We start from the raw sequence: 19,992 nt of genomic DNA, 5'->3' as shown, positions 1-19,992 counted from the left end.
CCCCAAATCTCAAACCCCAAATCCCCAAATCATATAATTCCAATCTCTACACTTCAGAAAACTCTTTGAAAGCACATTATAAGAAGAAAGGGAGGAAGAATATTACGAAGAACCCCGAAAAGCAAGAAAAATCAAACGCAAAAGGGCTAGGAAAAGCTGAATTATTGAGGGGAAAAATGCGACCCAAGATTCCAGAATACTATAATTGAGCCATAATTCCACAAAAAGAGGGGGAAAAGAAGAGGAAAATATACCTGGTGAATTGAATGAGCTCAGATTGATACGGTGACGGTATTCACAAACTTTCTGCTGACGGATTTTTTCAGAATTTCCCACTTTTTCTGGATTTTGTGAGAAGAGAAAGAGGGGTCGCCATTAAAAGGGAGGATTTTGACACTCTCTCTGACGTGCGAGTTGCAACCACAGCACGTGTCAGTTGTGGGGGAAAGGATATAACGCCCCTATGGTCAACGGAGTTTTGTTCTTGCCGAACAGTTACTGATTGAGGAGAGTCGTAGTAGGCACAAGAACCGGGCGGTTTGGATTACCGAATCGGCATCGGAAGATGATCGTGGTGGGCCTTTGGGAAGCACGGTGAGACGGGCGCCAAAGCGGGGCCCATGGCCTAAGCTCCCTGGTGGGTCCCGGTTGACGGTCAAAATGAAGCCAGGATCAGATGCCATCACATGGCACACTTTGAGTATGCCTCTGCACCTGCTGCCCTCCATCTTTGGCTGACAGTCTGTCAGCTGTGGGCCCAAAAGCAGATGAAGGGCAGCCAGGTGCAGAGGCACACTCTAAAGTGTGCCATGTGATGGCACCTGATCTTGGCTCGTCAAGATGTCATCAGAGCATTCATCTGGAATTGGTAAAGAGATTTTCATAGAAAAATAAAAAAATTCATATGAAAATTTCCATGTTTTTTGCCGGAATAAAACAAGCCGAATCAAATTGTTCTAAATTAAATAGAATCTAAAATTTCCAAAACCTAATAGCATTTTTTTTTCTTTTTTGTTTCTAAGCCCTAAAAAAAGTATTAAATCTTGTAAATATCCAAAAACCAAAGACACCAACAAAGAAAAAATAGCTGATGACCCCATTTCCTCTTACAAATCAAGCTCCCAACTTAAAAGATTCGTGCATAAATAATGGAGAGAGAGAGAGAGATTGCAGCATGCTTCCTAAGAGGGTGCCGCATGCTGCTGAAGAAATTGCCTCTCAGAAACAAAATTGAGAACAAGGGTAATCTTGTCATTTCATAAGTCGGTTAACCATGGTCAATGTTTGACCATGGTTAGTTTAACAGAAGGACAAATCTGTCCTAATGAGGCAAAAATTGGAGATTGTTTTGGGAATCACGATAAGGTAGGGATGATTTGGGGTTTGGCTTATAAGGTAGGGGTGGTTTTGGAAAAAACACTAAGAATGTGCGTTTTGCATTTTTATCATGTAGTTGGCGCAGTTAACCTTAGTTAATCCAATTGAGATCGCCGTTTGACATTTTAAGTGAAAAGTTGGGTCCTGAAAAGTCTTTTTAAATAACACCGGGATCTTTTTAGAATATTAAGCAAATGCTGCCACTCGAAATAAAAAAAAATTCAAAAAAAAAAAATCAGAACTACGGGACCGTTTTGTCCTTGTCATGTAATGGGATTCCATGACTTGATAACGGAACGTGGAACCACCAGCTTAGCAGATCACGTTGACTTTTGATCAAACGGTTTGCAGATTATAACGTGGTTTCCATAAATCCTAGGTACATCCTGGCCGTCCTGTTGAAGCAAACAGCTAGGATCAGATCCTAGCCATTGAGTGGATGACTAAGATTGAATGTAGGATGATCCTATGTCAAATGATGGGATCCATACCCGGTTTTCATTGTCTTGATGTTATGAACATTCATAGGGCCCATTACCCTGCTGACTAGGGCTGGAAAATAAGTCAAAGTGCTCACGGCTTGGTTCGCAAAGAGTTTGTTTGAACTTAGGAAGCCAAACATGAACAGTACGTGTTTGAGTAAGTTCAGCTTATGTAAGCTCCTTAAGTAGTAATAAATATATTTTATGAAAAATTATTATATTGTACGATAAAAATGACATATTTGCATAAATGCCTTATAATTTTCAAAATCTGCATGATGTCTAAATTCACAAATATCTGGCTTTAAAATAACCATTTTAACATTCGCACAAGCAAATTTTTTGAAATTCACGCGATATATCGATACACTCTTTGTGCATTGCAAGCTCTCACTAAAATGCAGATTCACATCATTTTTTTGCAGGCCTCAAAAAATGCATAATTATATCTAAGAACTTTTTGTAACTGAAACCTAAAAACTTTAAAATATTTCACTAAATTCGCATATATAGTACGAAGTTCGCATAATCAAATATGCAAACTTCATATAATTAAAACCTGTCAATACTTTACAAACCAACTTCGCATATATATAGTATGAAGTTCGCATAACTAAATCTACAAACTTTTTGAAACTGAAACCTAAACACTTTATAAATATTCTACTAAATTTACATATATAGTACAAAGTTTGCATAGATTTAATTATGTGAATTTTGTGCTATCCATGCAAATTTAATAAATATTTGTAAAGTTTGTATAGGTTTCAGTTACATAAAGTTTGCATATATGGTTATATGAACTTTGTACTATATATACAAATTTAGTGTTTCTAGATTTTTGCATATATAATTATGCGAATTTCTTGAGGTCCACAAAAAAAATCATGAAAATCTACATTTTAGTGAAAGTTTGGAATACCCGAAGAATGTAATGATATATTGCGCAAACTTTAGAAAATTCACTCATGCAAGGTTAAAATGTCCTTTTAAAGCTGGATATTTGTGAAATTGGACATCAAAAGAATTTCGAAATTATAGTGCATTTCGAAAAACATATCATTTTGTTGTACAGTCATTTTTTGTATATTTTAAATATATCTTACATTATATAGTATTAATGGTGTCGGTATCAAACTAAATGGGCCGATATGTATTGTATCAGCAGAAAATCGATACAAAAATGACCCGGTTCAGATTTTTTAAAATAAATTATGCAAATGTTTAAAAATGAATTCTTTTAATATTTTTAAATATTTTTGTGACACATTTTAACTGCTGGTATAAAAGCTGGCTGATTCAGTTCGATTCAGATGTGAAATAGAATCAACTGATTCACCTGAATCATTGGCCCAACGATTCGAGGGCCGATACCAATACGAATCGGACATTGTATAATATAGTGTACAACAAAAGATTGAAGTATTTGGTTTACAAGAAAGGCTAAGAGATAAAATCTGATTACTTCTAGCTCTGGAATAATGTATTTTTTATGTAAACAAGCCAGTTCGATCTGGGCTCCTTTAGCTTGGACTCATTTAAGAGCTCATCTCCACAAAAATGAGCCTAGCTTGAACACTTAAACTTAGCTCTTTTACCAGCCCTACCACCTATTTGTGGATTGCCACCATTAACAGGAAGTGGTGACAATGGAGGAATGTTGTCTTCATGAAGAAAAGGGTTTTCAGTCTCTGACAGAAAGAAAACAAATAAATTTGATGAAAACATTGATACAGAGACAAATATTATCAAGCAACTCTGCACACTAAGGTTATAACCAACCATTTTGGTTCTTGGACATGGTTGATTCTTTTTGTTACCACCTAGACTGAAGAGTCATATCCATTTAGTTCTTAAAATTATGGTTTCATTTTCCTAAACCAGAAGAAAAATGAGAAGGATCTTGGAAAATCTGCAATCACAAACTTTTCATAAAGAAAAAAATTGGAGAACAATATTTAAGAAGTTAAACAAGATGACTAGATAGTAAGAAAAAGGAACAAGATGCTTTGCAGTAATTGATATAAGAATGATAAGCACCTCAGTGACATACTTGGTATATAAGGAACAGCGAATGTAGCATACATACGAAGTGAGCCAGCAGGTGCAAGCTCAGTCTATGAACCTTTCGGAACTGTATCCGAAAAAGCATTGTGAACAATCTGATTTTTACCAGCAGAAAAAGGCTTCGCTGTTGATCTCAGTGACTCTGGCCCTTCTACACTGATACGCTTACATAAAGCATCACAGTTGCTTATCACCTCAGTTAGCCTTCCTTTCAGCTCACCAACACCTACCTGCAATTGATGAACTACAGGACAATTTTGGCTCAATTTAATAAATATAAAAACAAAAATGGCACCAAAATACACATCAATCAAAAAGACGGGATTGACCATGACCCAGGACTAAACTGGCAGGGTCATGCATAAAAAGGTGGACTTGATAAACTTAGTCTATTCAGTTTCAAGCACCAGAATACTCAACCCGTCATGAGTCCCATGGTCATGCCGAGCCCGCTATTTTTAAACATGATCAAACAGATGCTTGATGTAAGGGCATGTACCATTTGATAAGTGATGCGTGGTTGTCCTCATAGCTGATAATGAATAATTGAATCGCTGCAGGAGTTTGATAGCCAATGCATCTGCAATTTCAATTTTGTTTTCCAACTCTTCCTGCCATGATCAAAAGCATTTGAGAAACAGAACAGACAAATGTTTATCTCGAAGCTGTAAGAGAAAAGCATTTTGAGAAGTAAAATTAATGAACCTCCCAAAATGGCAAACAGAGCAAGCCTCCAATAAAAGGTAGCCAAATATAACAAGCGTTTTCATTCTTGTAAAGACAAAATTAGAAAGATATAAAGTTATCTAACAGCTGGGAGCAATTATTTGCTTCGTGCCACTCAATTTATGCCCTTATCAAGAGCTATGACCTGCAAAAGTATGCAAGAAGGACGACAATTCATCCACCTCAGTTCCTTTCAATGCAGGTGGTAGCAACCCTATCACATCCAGCCTATTCACTGTATATGGTCAAGATCAGCTTCTACTGACCTAGATAATACTGTCACCTATTGAGACCATTATTAGCCAACTTATTGGAATGTCTTCGGCTTTATTGAGGTTTAACAAACGTTTAAGGATGCTCACACATCACAATCTTTGCCCGATGCCTGTCAAATTATGCTATATTAAAATGGAGACTGAATCTACAAATTGAGTATATGAAAAAAGCCAAGAACTTGTGCCATCAAGCTGTTGCCTAACAACTAGTGATTGACAAAAACTTTAATATGATGATCCATTGATTAGTTGCAGATTGTATCATTCAAATACACAACATTATAGACCTCTCTTCTAACCTGTGGATGTCCATAAGAAAACTTAATAGACTCCTTCAACAAGTCTCCACTAACCACCACTGACTCTATTCAAGAGTCAAATAACACTCTTAACACATGAGATCATGCAGCCACCGAAGGGCAATATATTCTTTGGTCATGAATGTAGAGGTTGCAAACATTTTCAAATAAAAAATAAGGGTTGTGAACATAGAGAACGATCCAAATACTATCAAACTCATAGATGATAGAGGGCGATATTGTGAAGTTCTTAATGGTTGGTAGAGGTATCAGGTTCTAACTTGCATATTCTATGGTTCATTGATTTGTGGGGGGCTTGCATCGCATAAAGCAGCACATCACTCAGATTCTTGGTTCACCAGTGCAACCATGTCCTAAGGCTCCAGATGATGCACGAGCTGAGATGCAAGCAAATCTGGATGAAATATTCAGAAGAAGGGAAGAAGCATTACAAGCATTGACACATGAACAGGGCCTTCATGCACTGTTAAACAAAATACAAATGATGAATCAGATGAGGAGTGATGAGCCACAACAAGATATCTCCACTATCGAATGCGGAATGCTGGATGATGAAGACGAGTGATGAGTCTTGTTGCTTTGAGTCTTTTGACTTTTGTCTCAAAACTTTTATGTAATGAAAGTCATGATATCTATGATATTGATTTATGTAGTGAACTATTGAACTTTACATGATGTTAATTGCATATCTATAGACTATGTTTATTGTTTAGTTGATCACTTGATGCTTATCCTAATGCTTACATTTTTTTTTCTTGTATTCTAAGATTTTTTATTCAATTTCTAGATTTTTTTTCTGGATTTTGTGATTTTTAAATTTTTGGCGTAGTGGGGTGGGGCCTTGGCCACTAGACGGGTGGTCAAGGTTCGATTCCCATGGGTGTCTCCTCTTTGCACAAGCCGACGCCCAGCATAGGCCCCGGGGGTGGGGGCCATAGCCTCAAAGTTTTACGCCGCCAGCATGATGACCGTAGGTATGGCAGGCTGAGATAACGCGACCAGTTCTTCGTGCCGGGTGCAGTATCTTCGGGTTATAAATCCAAATGTCTTTTTCTTGTATCTTACGATACAGTAAGATACACCTGTATCCCTAGACCACTCGACACAGGTTCCAATACAATTTTTACAACATTGGTAGACTCGGGATAGGATCCCTACCATACGGACTGTTGTCTTTCCTACATATCCTTAAAAGTCATAATCAGTAGCTGCATAACTAAGTTAAAAACAAGGAGTTACGATTAGAATGAGGTGGTTATAAAGCTTCCTCAACCAAGTTATGCAAATATACAGAATAAAAACCAAGTTTTGGTACCATTTAGATTGAATTGGCATCTTTATAAAGAAGGATCTACTAGATGGTGGGTGAGTATTGGCTACATCATCTGAAAATGCCTTTGAAAACTAACAAATGGCAAGACACCTTTATTGAAGATGATATGTCATGAATAAAAAAATAAAAATAATTCTATACAAAAGAAGTGGGATTGATAAACGTACAGGAAAGAAAAAATTAGAGTTACCCACATTTTCCAAATAGCCAAAATGGTGGGTAAATTTAATCAAACAAATACTACAAATATAAACACCTAAAGTAAAAATATGTTTGAATTATGATTGGTGGGTTTATTGCGACTCTAGATAAAGTCTTACATATTAGATACCTCAATGACCTTTAAAATTTGTTAAATTAACCATCAGTTGATCAATAAAAATTATAGGGAAAATATTAAAATAAAGATGGAAACTAGGGTGCTTAAAGTCAAGGTAAATTTACTAGGTCAATAGTGGGTTAAAATTACTTATGATTTAGCAAAATGAAGTAATTAAAAAGAAAATCAATGATGCACTCGATCTAGTTGGAAAATATGTTTGTAAGTATAGTAAATTCCCTCAGCTTTCTCACCCCTTTCATTGTTATACTTATCACAACAACCTCATGAGATCTACATAATAAGTCCAAAACAGGTGTGCCATCTTCTCCATCAATTTATTTGCAGCCAATACATGATGAAATTTCAATTGTAATTTGCATAAAAAAAAATGTCCAATTAACTGACAAAGAACAATGGATTTGCAATATTTAAATAGCAACTGAATTGATCAATTATCATCTCTGAGAAAATGAGACCTTTAAGATAGTTGACAAATAAGTTAATACTGAAAAGAAGTCACCATTCACGACTGGGTTTGGATCTTATCCAAACTCAATTCAAGTTTATTTAATTACATATTTAAGCACATGTTCATTAATGGCATATTGTAAATTTCTCTTGTTGTGTAATGGGTATTTTCGTACCCTAGTAAGTGTAACAACATATACTTAATGGGAAGCCAATACCGCAGCCTCCTGTTGAGGATTCTGCAGCTCTCACGTATTCTCCCTTCATCATGTGCCTAGTCTTGTGTATGAGAGAAGGAACCAAGGAATCCATGATTTCTATCATGGTATCAGAGCACCAGGTCCAACCTTAAGGATCGTGATCTTCTTATGAACATCCGGTAAGGCTTCTTCGTCTCCTAGATCTTCTTCTTTCTTCTTACCCTTTTTCTTATTGCTCCTACTGATTTCCTCCTTTATTCTTCTTGTCTTCAAATCAAATCGTGTTCCTCCTTCTTACAAAATCCAACGTATTTTTCTTCCAAAACTTGGATTCTTTGTTTGTTGATTCTCTGTTCATATTTTTGTATTGTCATATTATTGCACGTGACCTTATATATTAACAGCTTAAATAATCATGCAAGATCGGATTTGAATCATTTGATCTTTGCGTGATTTCAAAGCTTAAATAGGATCACGTCATGCCCTTTTACACGTTGATGACACATCAAATTCAGATCTGGAAATGATCCCAGATCTGTCTTGATTAACTAATATCATATTTGGATTCATTCTCTATATTCTTCTCTGTTTTGCACTGCTTGTCTATATTCTCTCATATTCTGAAAGAAAATACGTTATTTTCAAAGTAACGTGCCCCTTTGACTGAATTTTAATTCAGAACAAATTTTCACTGCGTAGTTCTGGTTTTCTGCCTAGGGTTTACCATACCAATCATTTAAAAAAAAAGAAAAAAAAGGGGACGGTGGTAGCAGAATTCTCTGATATTAAGTTTCTGTTCTGAATTTCTTATTCCTTCCTACTTTTGGTTCTGAATTTCTTATTCCTTCCTATTCTTGGTTTCGATAGAATATGGACTCATTTCCTCACTCTGAGTCTGGTCTTTCCTCAAACTTTCTTAGTCAACTCGTGTCTGAGAAATTGAACAATTCCAATTTTCTAACTTGGAAGCGACAAATCATATCATTCATAAGAAGTCATGACCTTTCTGGACATCTGGATAGCTCTGTTCCTGTTCCTCTAGAGTTCATACCACAAGAAGAAAATAATGGTGAGGGAGATCTTTCTATTACCTATGTTAGAAATCCAGAGTACGTATCCTGGATAAAGCGAGATCAGACGTTGGTTGCCTATATCACTTCTACATTGTTACAGAAAGTGCTTGTGGCAATTCCAGATGACTGCTCCGCAATGCAATTATGGCACTGATTGGTTCAAACATATTCTCAAGTTTCTCAGGCTAGAGAATTATTTTTAAAGAAAGATTTTCAAATGCTGAGGAAGGACTCCATAACTATCATGGAGTACTTGAACAAAATGAAGACCATTACAGATCAGTTGGACATCGTGGGATGCGCAGTTAGTGACAAAGATATGGTGCAACAAACTTTGAGTGAGCTGGGATCGGATTATCATATGATGGTTACTTCTTTATTGTGCTTGTCAGATTTACCTACATTTGAAGATCTTTGTGCCAAGCTTTTACAATATGAGATGACCTTGAAGGGATTTTATGAAGATACTCATGCTCAAGTTGGAGCACACAATGTTCTTGCCACAGGAGTTTCCTATGGACGAGGACATGGTAGGTATGATTTTCGGGAAAGAGGGGGTCAAAAAAGAAATGGACAAGGAAGTCGTGGAATATTACCTACACCCAATATTCCTTCCAATGGGCAGAGGCAAAGATCAATATCCACCTGTTTTCTATGCAATAAAAGGGGGCATATCAAAGTTAATTGTTGGTTTAATCCTCAAAATAGAGGCAAACAACTAGAGACAAGAAAGGAGTCAGATAAATTGAAGAACAGTGGTGAAGTCAAGGAGTTATTACTATATGCTCCAGCTTAATTGAATTTAAAACAAAATGATCAGTCCACTTGGTATGTCAATTCTGGTGCAGCCACTCATGTCACTGGTGATACAGGTAAACTCCTAACTCTTGTTCCTTATGCTGGTAGAAATAGTATAGTCGCTGGAAATGGGTCTCACCATCGTATTTCTCACATTGGAAACTCTGTCATTCCTATGTCTACTTCTTCTCTTGCTCTTTCAAATGTCATTTATGCTCTGAATATCAAGAAAAATATTGTTTATGTCTCTAAGCTTGTAGATGACATCAATGCTTTAGTTGAGTTTACTCCTTTTTCTGTTCATGTCAAAGACCTTCACACGAAGGAAACGTTCGCTGAAGGAAAACGACAATGAAATATATATGTGTTTCAAGATAATCCTTCCACCTTGAAGCTCACATCATCATCTTCTTCAGTCCCTCCTGAGAATGTTTTGTCTTTCTAAGTATAATAAGCCGAATCTTTAGCATGGTCGTCTAGGTCATTATAGTAGTCGTTTTATTGAAAAGCTTGTTTCAAGCAGTCTTATTCCCAAGTCAAGTCTTAGTTTAAATGTCAATGATAAAAAATGTTCTAGTTGTCTTCAATGTAAGAGTCATGTTCTTCCATTTTATTCTATTAATAAAAGAGCTTCAAGACCATTTGAAATCATTTGTTCTGATGTTTGGGGTCCAACTCTAGTTCCCTCCATGTCCAGCATCCGATATTATCTCATTTTTGTTTATAGCTATTCTCAGTATACATGGATCTTCTTTATGAAATGTAAATCTGAAACATTCAGGTTATTTCAGAATTTTCATTCATTTGTTCAAAATCAATTCTCTGATAATATCCTTTGTTTTCAATATGATGGAGGGGGTGAATTCTCCTCAAATGACTTTATTAATTTTCTCCAGACAAATGGAATACGTAGGCAGGTGTCTTTCCCTCATACACCTCAATTGTTGAACATAAGCATCGCCATATTATCGAGAGTGCAATGAGCATGATGCATGATAGTAACCTTCCAGTTATCTTCTGGGCAGAGGCTTTTCATTCAGCCGTTCATATAATAAACTGATTGCCCATGAATATCTTGGAAAACAAATCACCCTACTTTTCTTTACATGGTGTTCATCCAAATTATCATGATTTGCGAGTATTCGGGTGTGTATGTTATGTTCATGTTGACAGTTCAATGCGACACAAGTTTCATGATAAGGCCTTGAATTGTAGATTTGTGGGGTATGTTGATGATTATAAAGGGTACAGATGCTATGATCACGTGAGCAAGTGTATCAAAATATCTAGGAATGTTGTATTTGATGAATTGAATTTTGACCACAATGTTAACACTCTTCCTGAAATTGAAGTTTATCACCCCTGGTTGAACTCTGATCTTTTTTTTAGTATTGATGATGTTTGTCCTTCAGAATGTAATCAAAGAGATGAGGGAAACATGTCTGATGTTGTACAAAGGACTCAGGAAAGTGTCATTTCAAATCCACTCTTACCTCACGAAAGGTATAAAGGCATTGTTTACTCTTGACGTGAGAAGGGGACTCTCCTCAATTCTGATCAGGAGATGAATTCTTCATCCTCTGTTCCCAGAAGATCCACTCGACCCCGACATCCTATTGATAGATGGGTAAGTTATGAGAATTTCACTATGGATTTCCAACTCTTCTTAACCTCTTTAGGTAAGGAAGATCAGCCCACAACATTTTATCAAGCAACAAATTTTAAGCGATGGATTAAAGCTATGAATGAAGAAATGGAGGCTCTTCATGAATGTGGCACTTGGAAGATTGTTCCCAAACCACATGATCGAAATGTAGTTGGGTCCAAGTGGGTGTATAAAATAAAGTATAAGCCGAACGGTACTATTGAGCGATATAAGGCTAGCCAAGGGATTCACCCAGGAGCAAGGACAAGACTATGATGAGACCTTCAGTCCGATTGTGAAAATGGGCACTATTCGAATCATATTATCATTGGTTATTGAGCATCAGTAGATTATCAGTCAACTGGATGTAAAAAATGCATTCATACATGAAACTCTGAAGGAGGAAGTGTATATGGAGCAGCCCACTGGGTATGCGGAAGGGAACTCCAAAGAACATGTGTGTAGATTAAAGAGAGCTATATATGGTTTGAAGCAAGCCTCTCGATCTTGGTTTGACAGTTTTTCTCTTGAAATAGAGAAATATGGTTTTAGTCGACCTCTTCTTGATCATTCTCTTTTCATATTCAAATGTAAAAACACAATCACCTTGTTATTGATATACGTAGATGACATAATCATTACAGGCAACTCTAATGAACATATTGAGCAGGTCAAAGAACTCCTGAACCACAGGTTCAAGATAAAGGACCTTGGTCAACTGCGATATTTTCTTGGAGTAGAAGTTGACAGAACTATTGAAAGCATGACACTTACCCAACATAAGTATATTATTGATGTTCTCAACAAGGCAGGTATGAAAGATTGCAAGCCTCTAAGCATGCCCAATGTACTTCATCAGAAACTCAGTTCCCAAGATGGAGATTAGTATGAGAATCCTACAGGATATCGCAGGATAGTAGGGATGCTTCAATATCTCACCTTTACTCGCCATGATATTGTCTATTCAGTCAATCAGGTATCTCAGTTCATGCATGAACCACACATTGGATATATGGAAGCTTTTAAACACATTCTTCAATATTTGAAGGGAACTATTAGGGATGATCTTTTGTACAGAAAGAGTATGAATGAACGTCACATGCATGATTTACACAGATGCAGACTAGGCAAGAGATCCAGATGAGCATAGGTCAGTCTCAGGATATTGTGTTTTCGTTGGCCTAAATCTTGTCTCTTGGAGCAGTAGGAAACAAAGGGTTATTGTCAGGTCGAGCACCGAAGCTGAATATAGATCAATGACAGCTGCTACAACTGAAGTAACATGGATCAGACATCTGTTGACAGAAGTAGGAGAATCAATATCTAAATGTATTCTCTTATGTGACAATCAAAGTGCCATCAACATGTCATTCAATCCTATCAATTACAGTCGTGCCAAGCATATTGAAATTGATCAACATTTTATAAGACAGAAAGTCGAAGAAAAGGAAATTGAACCAGAATTTGTTCGGACTGCTGATCAAGTTGCTGACTTGTTTACTTAAGGGCTTATCAAGAACAAATATTGGATGTTGAAAGGCAAGTTGTTCATGGTTCAAAACCATGTACAACTTGAGGGAGGATGAAAAGAAGTCACCATTCACGACTGGGTTTGGATCTTATCCAAACCCAATTCAAGTTTATTTAATTACATATTTAAGCACATGTTCATTAATGGCATATTGTAAATTTTTCTTGTTGTGTAATGGGTATTTTTGTACCCTAGTAATTGTAACAACATATACTTAATGGGAAGCCAATACTGCAGCCTCCTATTGAGGATTCTGCAGCTCTCACGTATTCTCCCTTCATCCTGTGCCTAGTCTTGTGTATGAGAGAAGGAACCAAGGAATCTACGATTTCTATCAAATACAAGTCTTACCCTTTTCCATGCATCTACCCATTAAGTATGATGAAGCATCCATCTCAATGCTAGTATTCCTCCTATCTTCCGAAAAATTGATCCAACTATATGTGGTTTTTCCTTCAAAAGGGTTTTTCTTAACCCTTGACCTTTTTATTCGAGGGTCAATTTACCATATCATCTCAATCCTCAAACAAATTGACTAGCTATATGGAACTGGACTATTATAAATTGCATAATCTTCTTCCTATCTATTTTCTCATAGTGTTTGCTTTGTGTCACAACGACATCCACAGTATTTCTTTTGCTATTTTATGATACTTGTTAACTCATATGCCCCATTTCTTTGAAGTGCTTGTGAAAAAAAAAAATCATACTATACTGTCATATCTTAGTACCATGACGGTTTCCTTTGAAAATGTGACTTTCTTAATCGAGATTTCATCATTAGAACCTGTTGCAATACTTTTACATCTTCACATTTCCTTAGCTTCAATTTTTTCTCCTTTTTTGCCCTTTCTTTTTGTCTTATACACCTCAACCTAGTTTCACTTTCACTTCATTAGGGGACTGCAGATCAGCCATCATAATTGTTTTATGAACAATAAGGTGTTCTTCATGTATAAATGTTGCACCTTGGTAATCTTATGACACAAAGTACACTCTACAGTACCTTTGCATTTAAGATCCACCATAGTTCCTCCACATGGCAAAGCTACTATGATATCTTTAGATTAAAAAGTTGGCATCAAATTCAAATGCCTTGCATTCTGAAATCTCCAAACCACCAAACAAGTGTAAAATGAAGGGAAAATGCATAGAAAGAATCTTATAACACCTTTCAACCTACCAAGCTCTAATTACAACGAAAATAACATAAATGAAATAAAAAATGATCTTCAGTAATTCTCTCCCATCTACAACACCCAGTAGAATTAAAAGAAAAGAAGAAAACCAAAGCAGGATAAGGAGAAATAGCTTACTTCAAAAGTTCAGATATGCTCTTTCACACCAACCATGTATCACATAAAAAATCACAAATGCAACTGCTCTTTCTTTTTCTTTTTTTTTCCTTTTCTCCTTGAAAGAGAAAAAACAAAAAGTGACGAGATCAATGAGTTCAAAAAAAATTGGAGGAAAAAGAGATTTCCCCACAACTAAAAGCAATATGCTTATGAAATTTAGTCGTGTGTGTGTATGTGCAAGTGTGTGTGTGCTCAGTTAGCTGGTCATTTAAAATTTTAAATTACCTTTTTGCCTGTTTCCATGATAATCATGTTGGTGGAGGGAGACATGCAAATATTTACATCTAAAATAAAGTAACAAACAAATCCAAAAGTTTCAATTTGGTGTCCAATGTTGCAATTGTTGTTCTTCTAATGGCATCATCATTTATGCGATTGTTATGCTAGGGTATCTAAAGACTTATGCCATGGGTTTTCGCAAAGAATGATGATTTCCACAGGTTGAAAGATATATAGAAAAGCACCTGTTTCTCACTAATTCTTTTAGCTTTATCTTCTTGCCAATTGCAATAAGCAGAAACAAGCTCTAGCAAAACTTTGGGATCCAAAGCACCTGCAGAAAACCAAAGAAACAAAATCATCAGAACTGCAGTAATCCATCTTTTAAAAAAGGTTTATCACCTGAACTTAATCCCATTTTATCAATTTATCCCATGTACATATCAATCACCATACAAATCATTGGCGAAGAACTAAAGAATGCATCAATTGTCATGCAACAGTAAACAGACGAGATCAAAATCACCTTAAAAAGTCAAAGTTAACCATAAGCATGTGAAGGAAAAAATAATACCCAATGATGAAGGTCATCTGTAACAACAACCTAATTGGATAGAGGAACACCAGACAACAGAATTTTCACAACACCCCGGATTCACAGTACAACTTCTCACAAGCAAATAGCGCAGAGAAAAAAATCAGGAATTGGATAGAACAGAACAGAACAGAAGTGGTTGATGGACTTGTCGGTTCCTCCAACAAATAATTCTAAAATACTTGATATCCAAAAATTTGGGGAAAAAAAGATGTTGGAAAAGAAGCAGACCTGGATTGGAAGAAGAAGGCTTCCTTACAAGAATGTCAGTTAGGCTACTTTCGGTTGGTGGGGTTTTGAGAATTGGGGTGGCCTGTCAAATACAAGATACCCAACAAAAGAAAATTTACAAAATTAATCCCAACAAATTATCATCAAAAGAAAGAGAAAATAGGAAGGATAATAATTCGTAAGGAAAAAAAGAGAACAACTCACAACTTTCAGAGATCTCAGCCTTTCTAATAGGGGATCAACTGCTTCTATCCTCTCTGAGACGGTGGTTATCTTGTCAACTGGCTACTTGGGCACACAAGATTTTGCAAAGAACATAGAAATTAATCAAGGAAAAATGGTACCCACTTCGTTAAAAGGAGAGAGAGAGAGAGTACGTGGGAAGGCAAGAGTTTGGAATCTGAGGTGCCCATCCGCTATCCACTGGTGCTAAAATCTCCTTGAAGAGATTAGATAATTGTCGTCACTGTCACTTCTGTGTGCGAGCTACGACACCTCCTTTCTCTTCTTTGCTTTGTGTGCGAGCATCTAAAGAGTCAGGATTAGGAACACCAAAAGCTGGTCAAACAGTTGTGATATAAAATGGGGTTTGCATATATCGCTGATATTTTCAAAATATGGCAATCGCGATAAGTTGGGACACCGATCCAATCCCAAAATGTTGCTTTTTTATAAAATAGCACAAAATTAACTTGATATTTACAGGGTAAAACTCACTTTTAAATTGTTTGATCCTTTATATTTTCCTTTGTAATATTTGTATATCATTTTAATTCTTAATATTTTATATTTGCAATAGCTTCATGCGATCTTCTCAAGAAAATAAGAGAAGAGCACCATCCTTTGATCTTCCCTTGCTTAGTTATGAGGCAATGCTAATCGGTTGATTGTACAAAATTATGATGCCCTGTTCGAAGAATCAGCTTAGTGTTCTTTCTCCTAGGGCCATCAAAACTAAGGGTGGCATGACCCCACCTGCCAACCCGCTTCTTAGCCGGGTTAGGCTTTGGCTTAAACGGGTTAGGGTTGTAAATGGGTCGACCCACCTAACCCGTTTATTAAACGGGTCGTGTTCATGTTAGGGGTATGCCAACCCACCAACCCGTTTGACCCATTTAATAAACGGGTTAGGCGGGTGGGTTAACCCGTTTAATTATTTATGTTTATCTTGATGATTGTAAGACAACTTGGTGGATATGTTTGTAGTATGGTTGTAACTTGTAAGACAATTATGTTGATGATGTCTTTATGTTTATGACTTTATGTTAAGTTTTATCTTAAGGTTGGTAGTACAATTCCATATTGAGATTTGCAGAAAAAAGTATAATATGTATTTTTTTTTGTGTTTTTAATTATGTTATTCGGGTTAGATAGATTATTCGGGTTACTCGGGTCGGTTATCGTGTCTATGTTATCGGGTTGACCCGTTTAATAAATGTATAATCATGTCGTGTCGACCCATTTATTAAACGGGTTAACCGTGTTGTGTTGGGTTACCCGTTTAATAAATGGGTCATGTTCGTGTTTGCCACATCCGACCCGTTTAATAAACGGGTCGTGTTCGTGTTGAGGTATTGACCCACCAACCCGTTAACCCGACCCACCAACCCGCCGATCCGACCTGATTGCCACCCCTAGTCAAAACGGGTAGGGCTTGTTTTACAACCTAGGCACAAGCCCGAAAGGCTCAGCGCATCTAGCTAGGTGTATTGGCTTAAGGTGCTCAAGTTGAAGGACGTTGCAGGTTCGATATTCAGGGTATGCATATGTTGTCATAATGTTGAAGTGAACTGATAACTCTTCCCAATGGATGGGAAGCATAGTTGTGAATTGCACCATGTATATCAAACTAGAGTCAGAGTCAACGTGGCACCTCTTGACTCATAACAAAACACCTGAATCATAAAAGTGGTTTCTCCTTGTTATGCAAAAAAGAAACATTACGCTGCACAAGATGCTTGTCAACCTTTTTCTTTTGTGACATAGAATAAGTTTATATGCACACTCAAAACTCTCAAGTGGAACAGTTTACTCAAATTATAGATTGGCCTTTGCTTTTTCTTGATGCAAAATGCATTATGTACGAATTCTAAGCTCTACGATGGACAACCCACACACACATTTGCCAAACCAGCCTGAACTTTGAGTGAATAAATACTGAGTGGTGTTGCTTCTAAGACAGTGGCAATTTGTAGACTAAAATTTTGATGAAGCTTCATAAAGAGGTCAGGGCACTTCTCTTTTCCTCTAAAACTACATAGGATAAGTTATCCGCATGCTGGCAACTGCCATTTCAAGAGCACAAACAGAGTGTTGATTAAATTTGATGTTGATTTTCCTAACACCTTATTCCACTGTTATGGCATCATTTTCCTAACCCAAGTAGGGCTTTGCGCTTGGGTTGTGGTAAGACCAAGCTGGGTTGTGAAAGAAAAAACTTGCATTTATGTTATGAAGTGAGAACAATGGGATTCAGGCACGAAACCCCTTCTTGCAAGCCAAGTGCCCCTAACCAACTGTCCTATTATGCTATTGTAATAAAATCTTTAAGTGCACAAGAGATGCAAAGATTGCATAGCCATACAAATACAAAGCCACCAGTGAGCGAGATACAAAGAGCCAACTAAGTGCTATACACAATCCTCTCCAAGATGAACAAAAGACATGAAAATTATTGTCCCTTTTTAATGACACTTGCCCCTGCTGTAATGACCATAATACCCCTAATGTTTAATAAATCCCTCATCTTAACCTTCTTCTACCCATTTTTGCTAACCTATTTATCTAAACTGCTATTATCCAATCAAACCAATATCTTTCAAGTAAATAACTAACCTATTCTTTGTCAAAATAGTCCTTTACCTTTCAAAAAAAATTGGGCACGTTCCTTGCCCAAAAATTATAATTCTGCCCTTGAATCAAATCGGATTTGACTCAAACCTGATTTCGATAATTTCAGGGTCCATTCTTCCCAAAATCTAATATGTGATAATATTAAATCATGAATTGCATGTAAAAACTCATATTATTATATTAAAATATACAAATACAAATTACAGAAAAACATGATATTACATTCTACCCCATTAAAAAAATCATCCTCAAAATTTAGTCATACATGGTCAACAAAAATATAAGAGTATCTTTCTTGCATATCGGCCTCGGGTTTTCATGTGCACTCCTCATAGTCGTGATGCTACCACCTGACTTTGACTAATGGCACCACCTTGTTCCTCAACACCTTCTCGAGGCGGTCAACTATATGGATTGGTTGATCCTCCATAGTCCACTCTTTTCGCACTTTGACATCCTCATACTAGATAACGTATGAAAGATCTCGGATATATTTTCTCAACATCGATACGTAAAACACATTATGCACGTGTGTAAACTAAAGTAGTAGGGTGATCTGATAAGCTGTCGATCTGACCTTCTCAAGAATCTTGAAGGGACCAATATATTTAGGGATTAGCTTTCCCTTCTTACCAAACTGAAATACACTTCAGGTCGGTGAAATTCTCACAAATATGTGGTCTCCAACTTCAAATTCAATCTTACGATGCCTTTGGTCGGCATAGCTCTTTTGCCTGCTCTGGACCACCAATAAACGTTGTCGTATAATCTTCACCTGGTCTATATAATGTTGTATATTCATAGGTGATTCCAATGCTCTATCACCCACATCGTTCCAACAAGTAGGGGATCTACATGGTCTTCTATTATAGACACCAAAATTTTATGATGCTTGATTGCTAACATGCTCTTCAAGATAAGTGTGCAGGTACAAGAATCAGGCCCCCTCTCACTGGATGGAAAAATAGTCATCGCCGTCCATTATTAGATGACAGAACCAGGAACATCGTTCATTGCTGGATGGCAGAAAAAGAAGTGTCATCCGCTAGGGGACAACACAATCAGTTTGTCGTTTGTTGTACCGAACATGCATAGATAAGCCCAAGCTTATCCCTATCTGATTCCAATCTCCTGGTACGTCTCCCAAGGTAGAATGACTCTTCTTTGAATGAGTTTTTGTACGAAAAAGCTCTTCCGGGAATGGTGTGATGAGCTCTATAAATAGGGGCTCACCTATATACCTTGAGCATCTGAAAATCTCAAACCTATGTGTTGGCCCTGCGAGAACACGTCTACTCAACCCTGCCAACACGCTGTCCAAATGCCATTGACGAAAGGTCCTATCTACACAAAGTTGTTAACAGACAAGAACAAGCTTGAACGATAGAACGGAGCCCCTGAGTCTGAAAAATGTATTTTTCCTAGATCTCCAATCTATTTATTTCAATCTTATTTAATCTTTAGATTAGATACTTATACACATTTATATCATTCAAATTGCATATTAGAATCTGTGACGATGCAATTCTAACTACAGAGATTGAGAAAACATGCTCTGTCTTTACCTTCCCATCAGGTGAAGGATGGTCGGAGTTTGTAATGGCGTCCCCTACGATTTCAATGAATCCAAGTAAGTTTCATCTTTCCAATGTTTAAAATTATTCATCAGCAGTTTTTTGGTGATCGTGATGATATTTTATATATTTTCTTAATCTTTTTATAGCTAAAATTGCATTAAGAAAAAATCTTGAAAAAATTATTTTTTGGGTTTCTTGTCTCCATCGGACAACAATCCCTATTTTGTCGTTTGCCAAACTTTGGCCATCGGCTGACAGCGTCGTTCACTAATCACTGTTTGGTCATTCATTGACTATTGATCGCCAGTTTGGTCATCCGCTGACTGTCGTCCATCGACCTTTAGCCATTTGAATTTTGCCATCCGACATCTGTCGAAAAACTTTGTCAGACAGAGTCGTCCGTTGATAACACTGTCTGGTTACATTTGGACATTCTGCAGACCCCAGTGTCTACAAGTTTGGTTGTTTACTGACTGACAGAACCGTCTGCAGACCCTCGCATTTGCAGGCTCTATCGTCTGCTGACTGACAGCGTCGTCCGC

The 19,992-nt window shown here is 36.9% G+C and overlaps 1 protein-coding gene across 1 annotated transcript; it reads right to left on the bottom strand.

The window, feature by feature from the left end:
• Positions 1 to 3,867: 3,867 nt before the first annotated feature.
• On the bottom strand, positions 3,868 to 15,574 carry LOC149835904 (uncharacterized). Its single transcript, XM_090010705.1, has 6 exons — positions 15,398 to 15,574; positions 15,225 to 15,305; positions 15,021 to 15,102; positions 14,440 to 14,528; positions 4,426 to 4,537; positions 3,868 to 4,170 (listed from the first exon to the last, which is right to left on the bottom strand). The coding sequence occupies exons 1-6, from the start codon at positions 15,431 to 15,433 to the stop codon at positions 3,977 to 3,979; spliced, it is 594 nt and encodes a 197-aa protein (XP_089866831.1). The 5' UTR covers positions 15,434 to 15,574; the 3' UTR covers positions 3,868 to 3,976.
• Between the last annotated feature and the right edge of the window lie 4,418 nt (positions 15,575 to 19,992).

This window comes from Nuphar pumila, chromosome 6 (assembly GCF_984573655.1).
Source record: "Nuphar pumila chromosome 6, dmNupPumi1.hap1.1, whole genome shotgun sequence".
NCBI lineage: Eukaryota > Viridiplantae > Streptophyta > Magnoliopsida > Nymphaeales > Nymphaeaceae > Nuphar > Nuphar pumila.
The sequence above is the reverse complement of the archived record's forward strand: the minus strand, read 5'-3'. Positions and strand labels throughout refer to the sequence as shown.

Excerpts from the sequence above, each read along its gene's own strand:
- LOC149835904 (XM_090010705.1), bottom strand. The coding sequence starts at position 15,433 with ATGGGCACCTCAGATTCCAAACTCTTGCCTTCCCAC. Across the intron at positions 15,306-15,397 it reads CCAAACTCTTGCCTTCCCAC|CCAGTTGACAAGATAACCAC; the intron begins GTACTCTCTCTC and ends GTGCCCAAGTAG. Across the intron at positions 4,171-4,425 it reads CACGCATCACTTATCAAATG|TTCATCAATTGCAGGTAGGT; the intron begins GTACATGCCCTT and ends ATTGTCCTGTAG.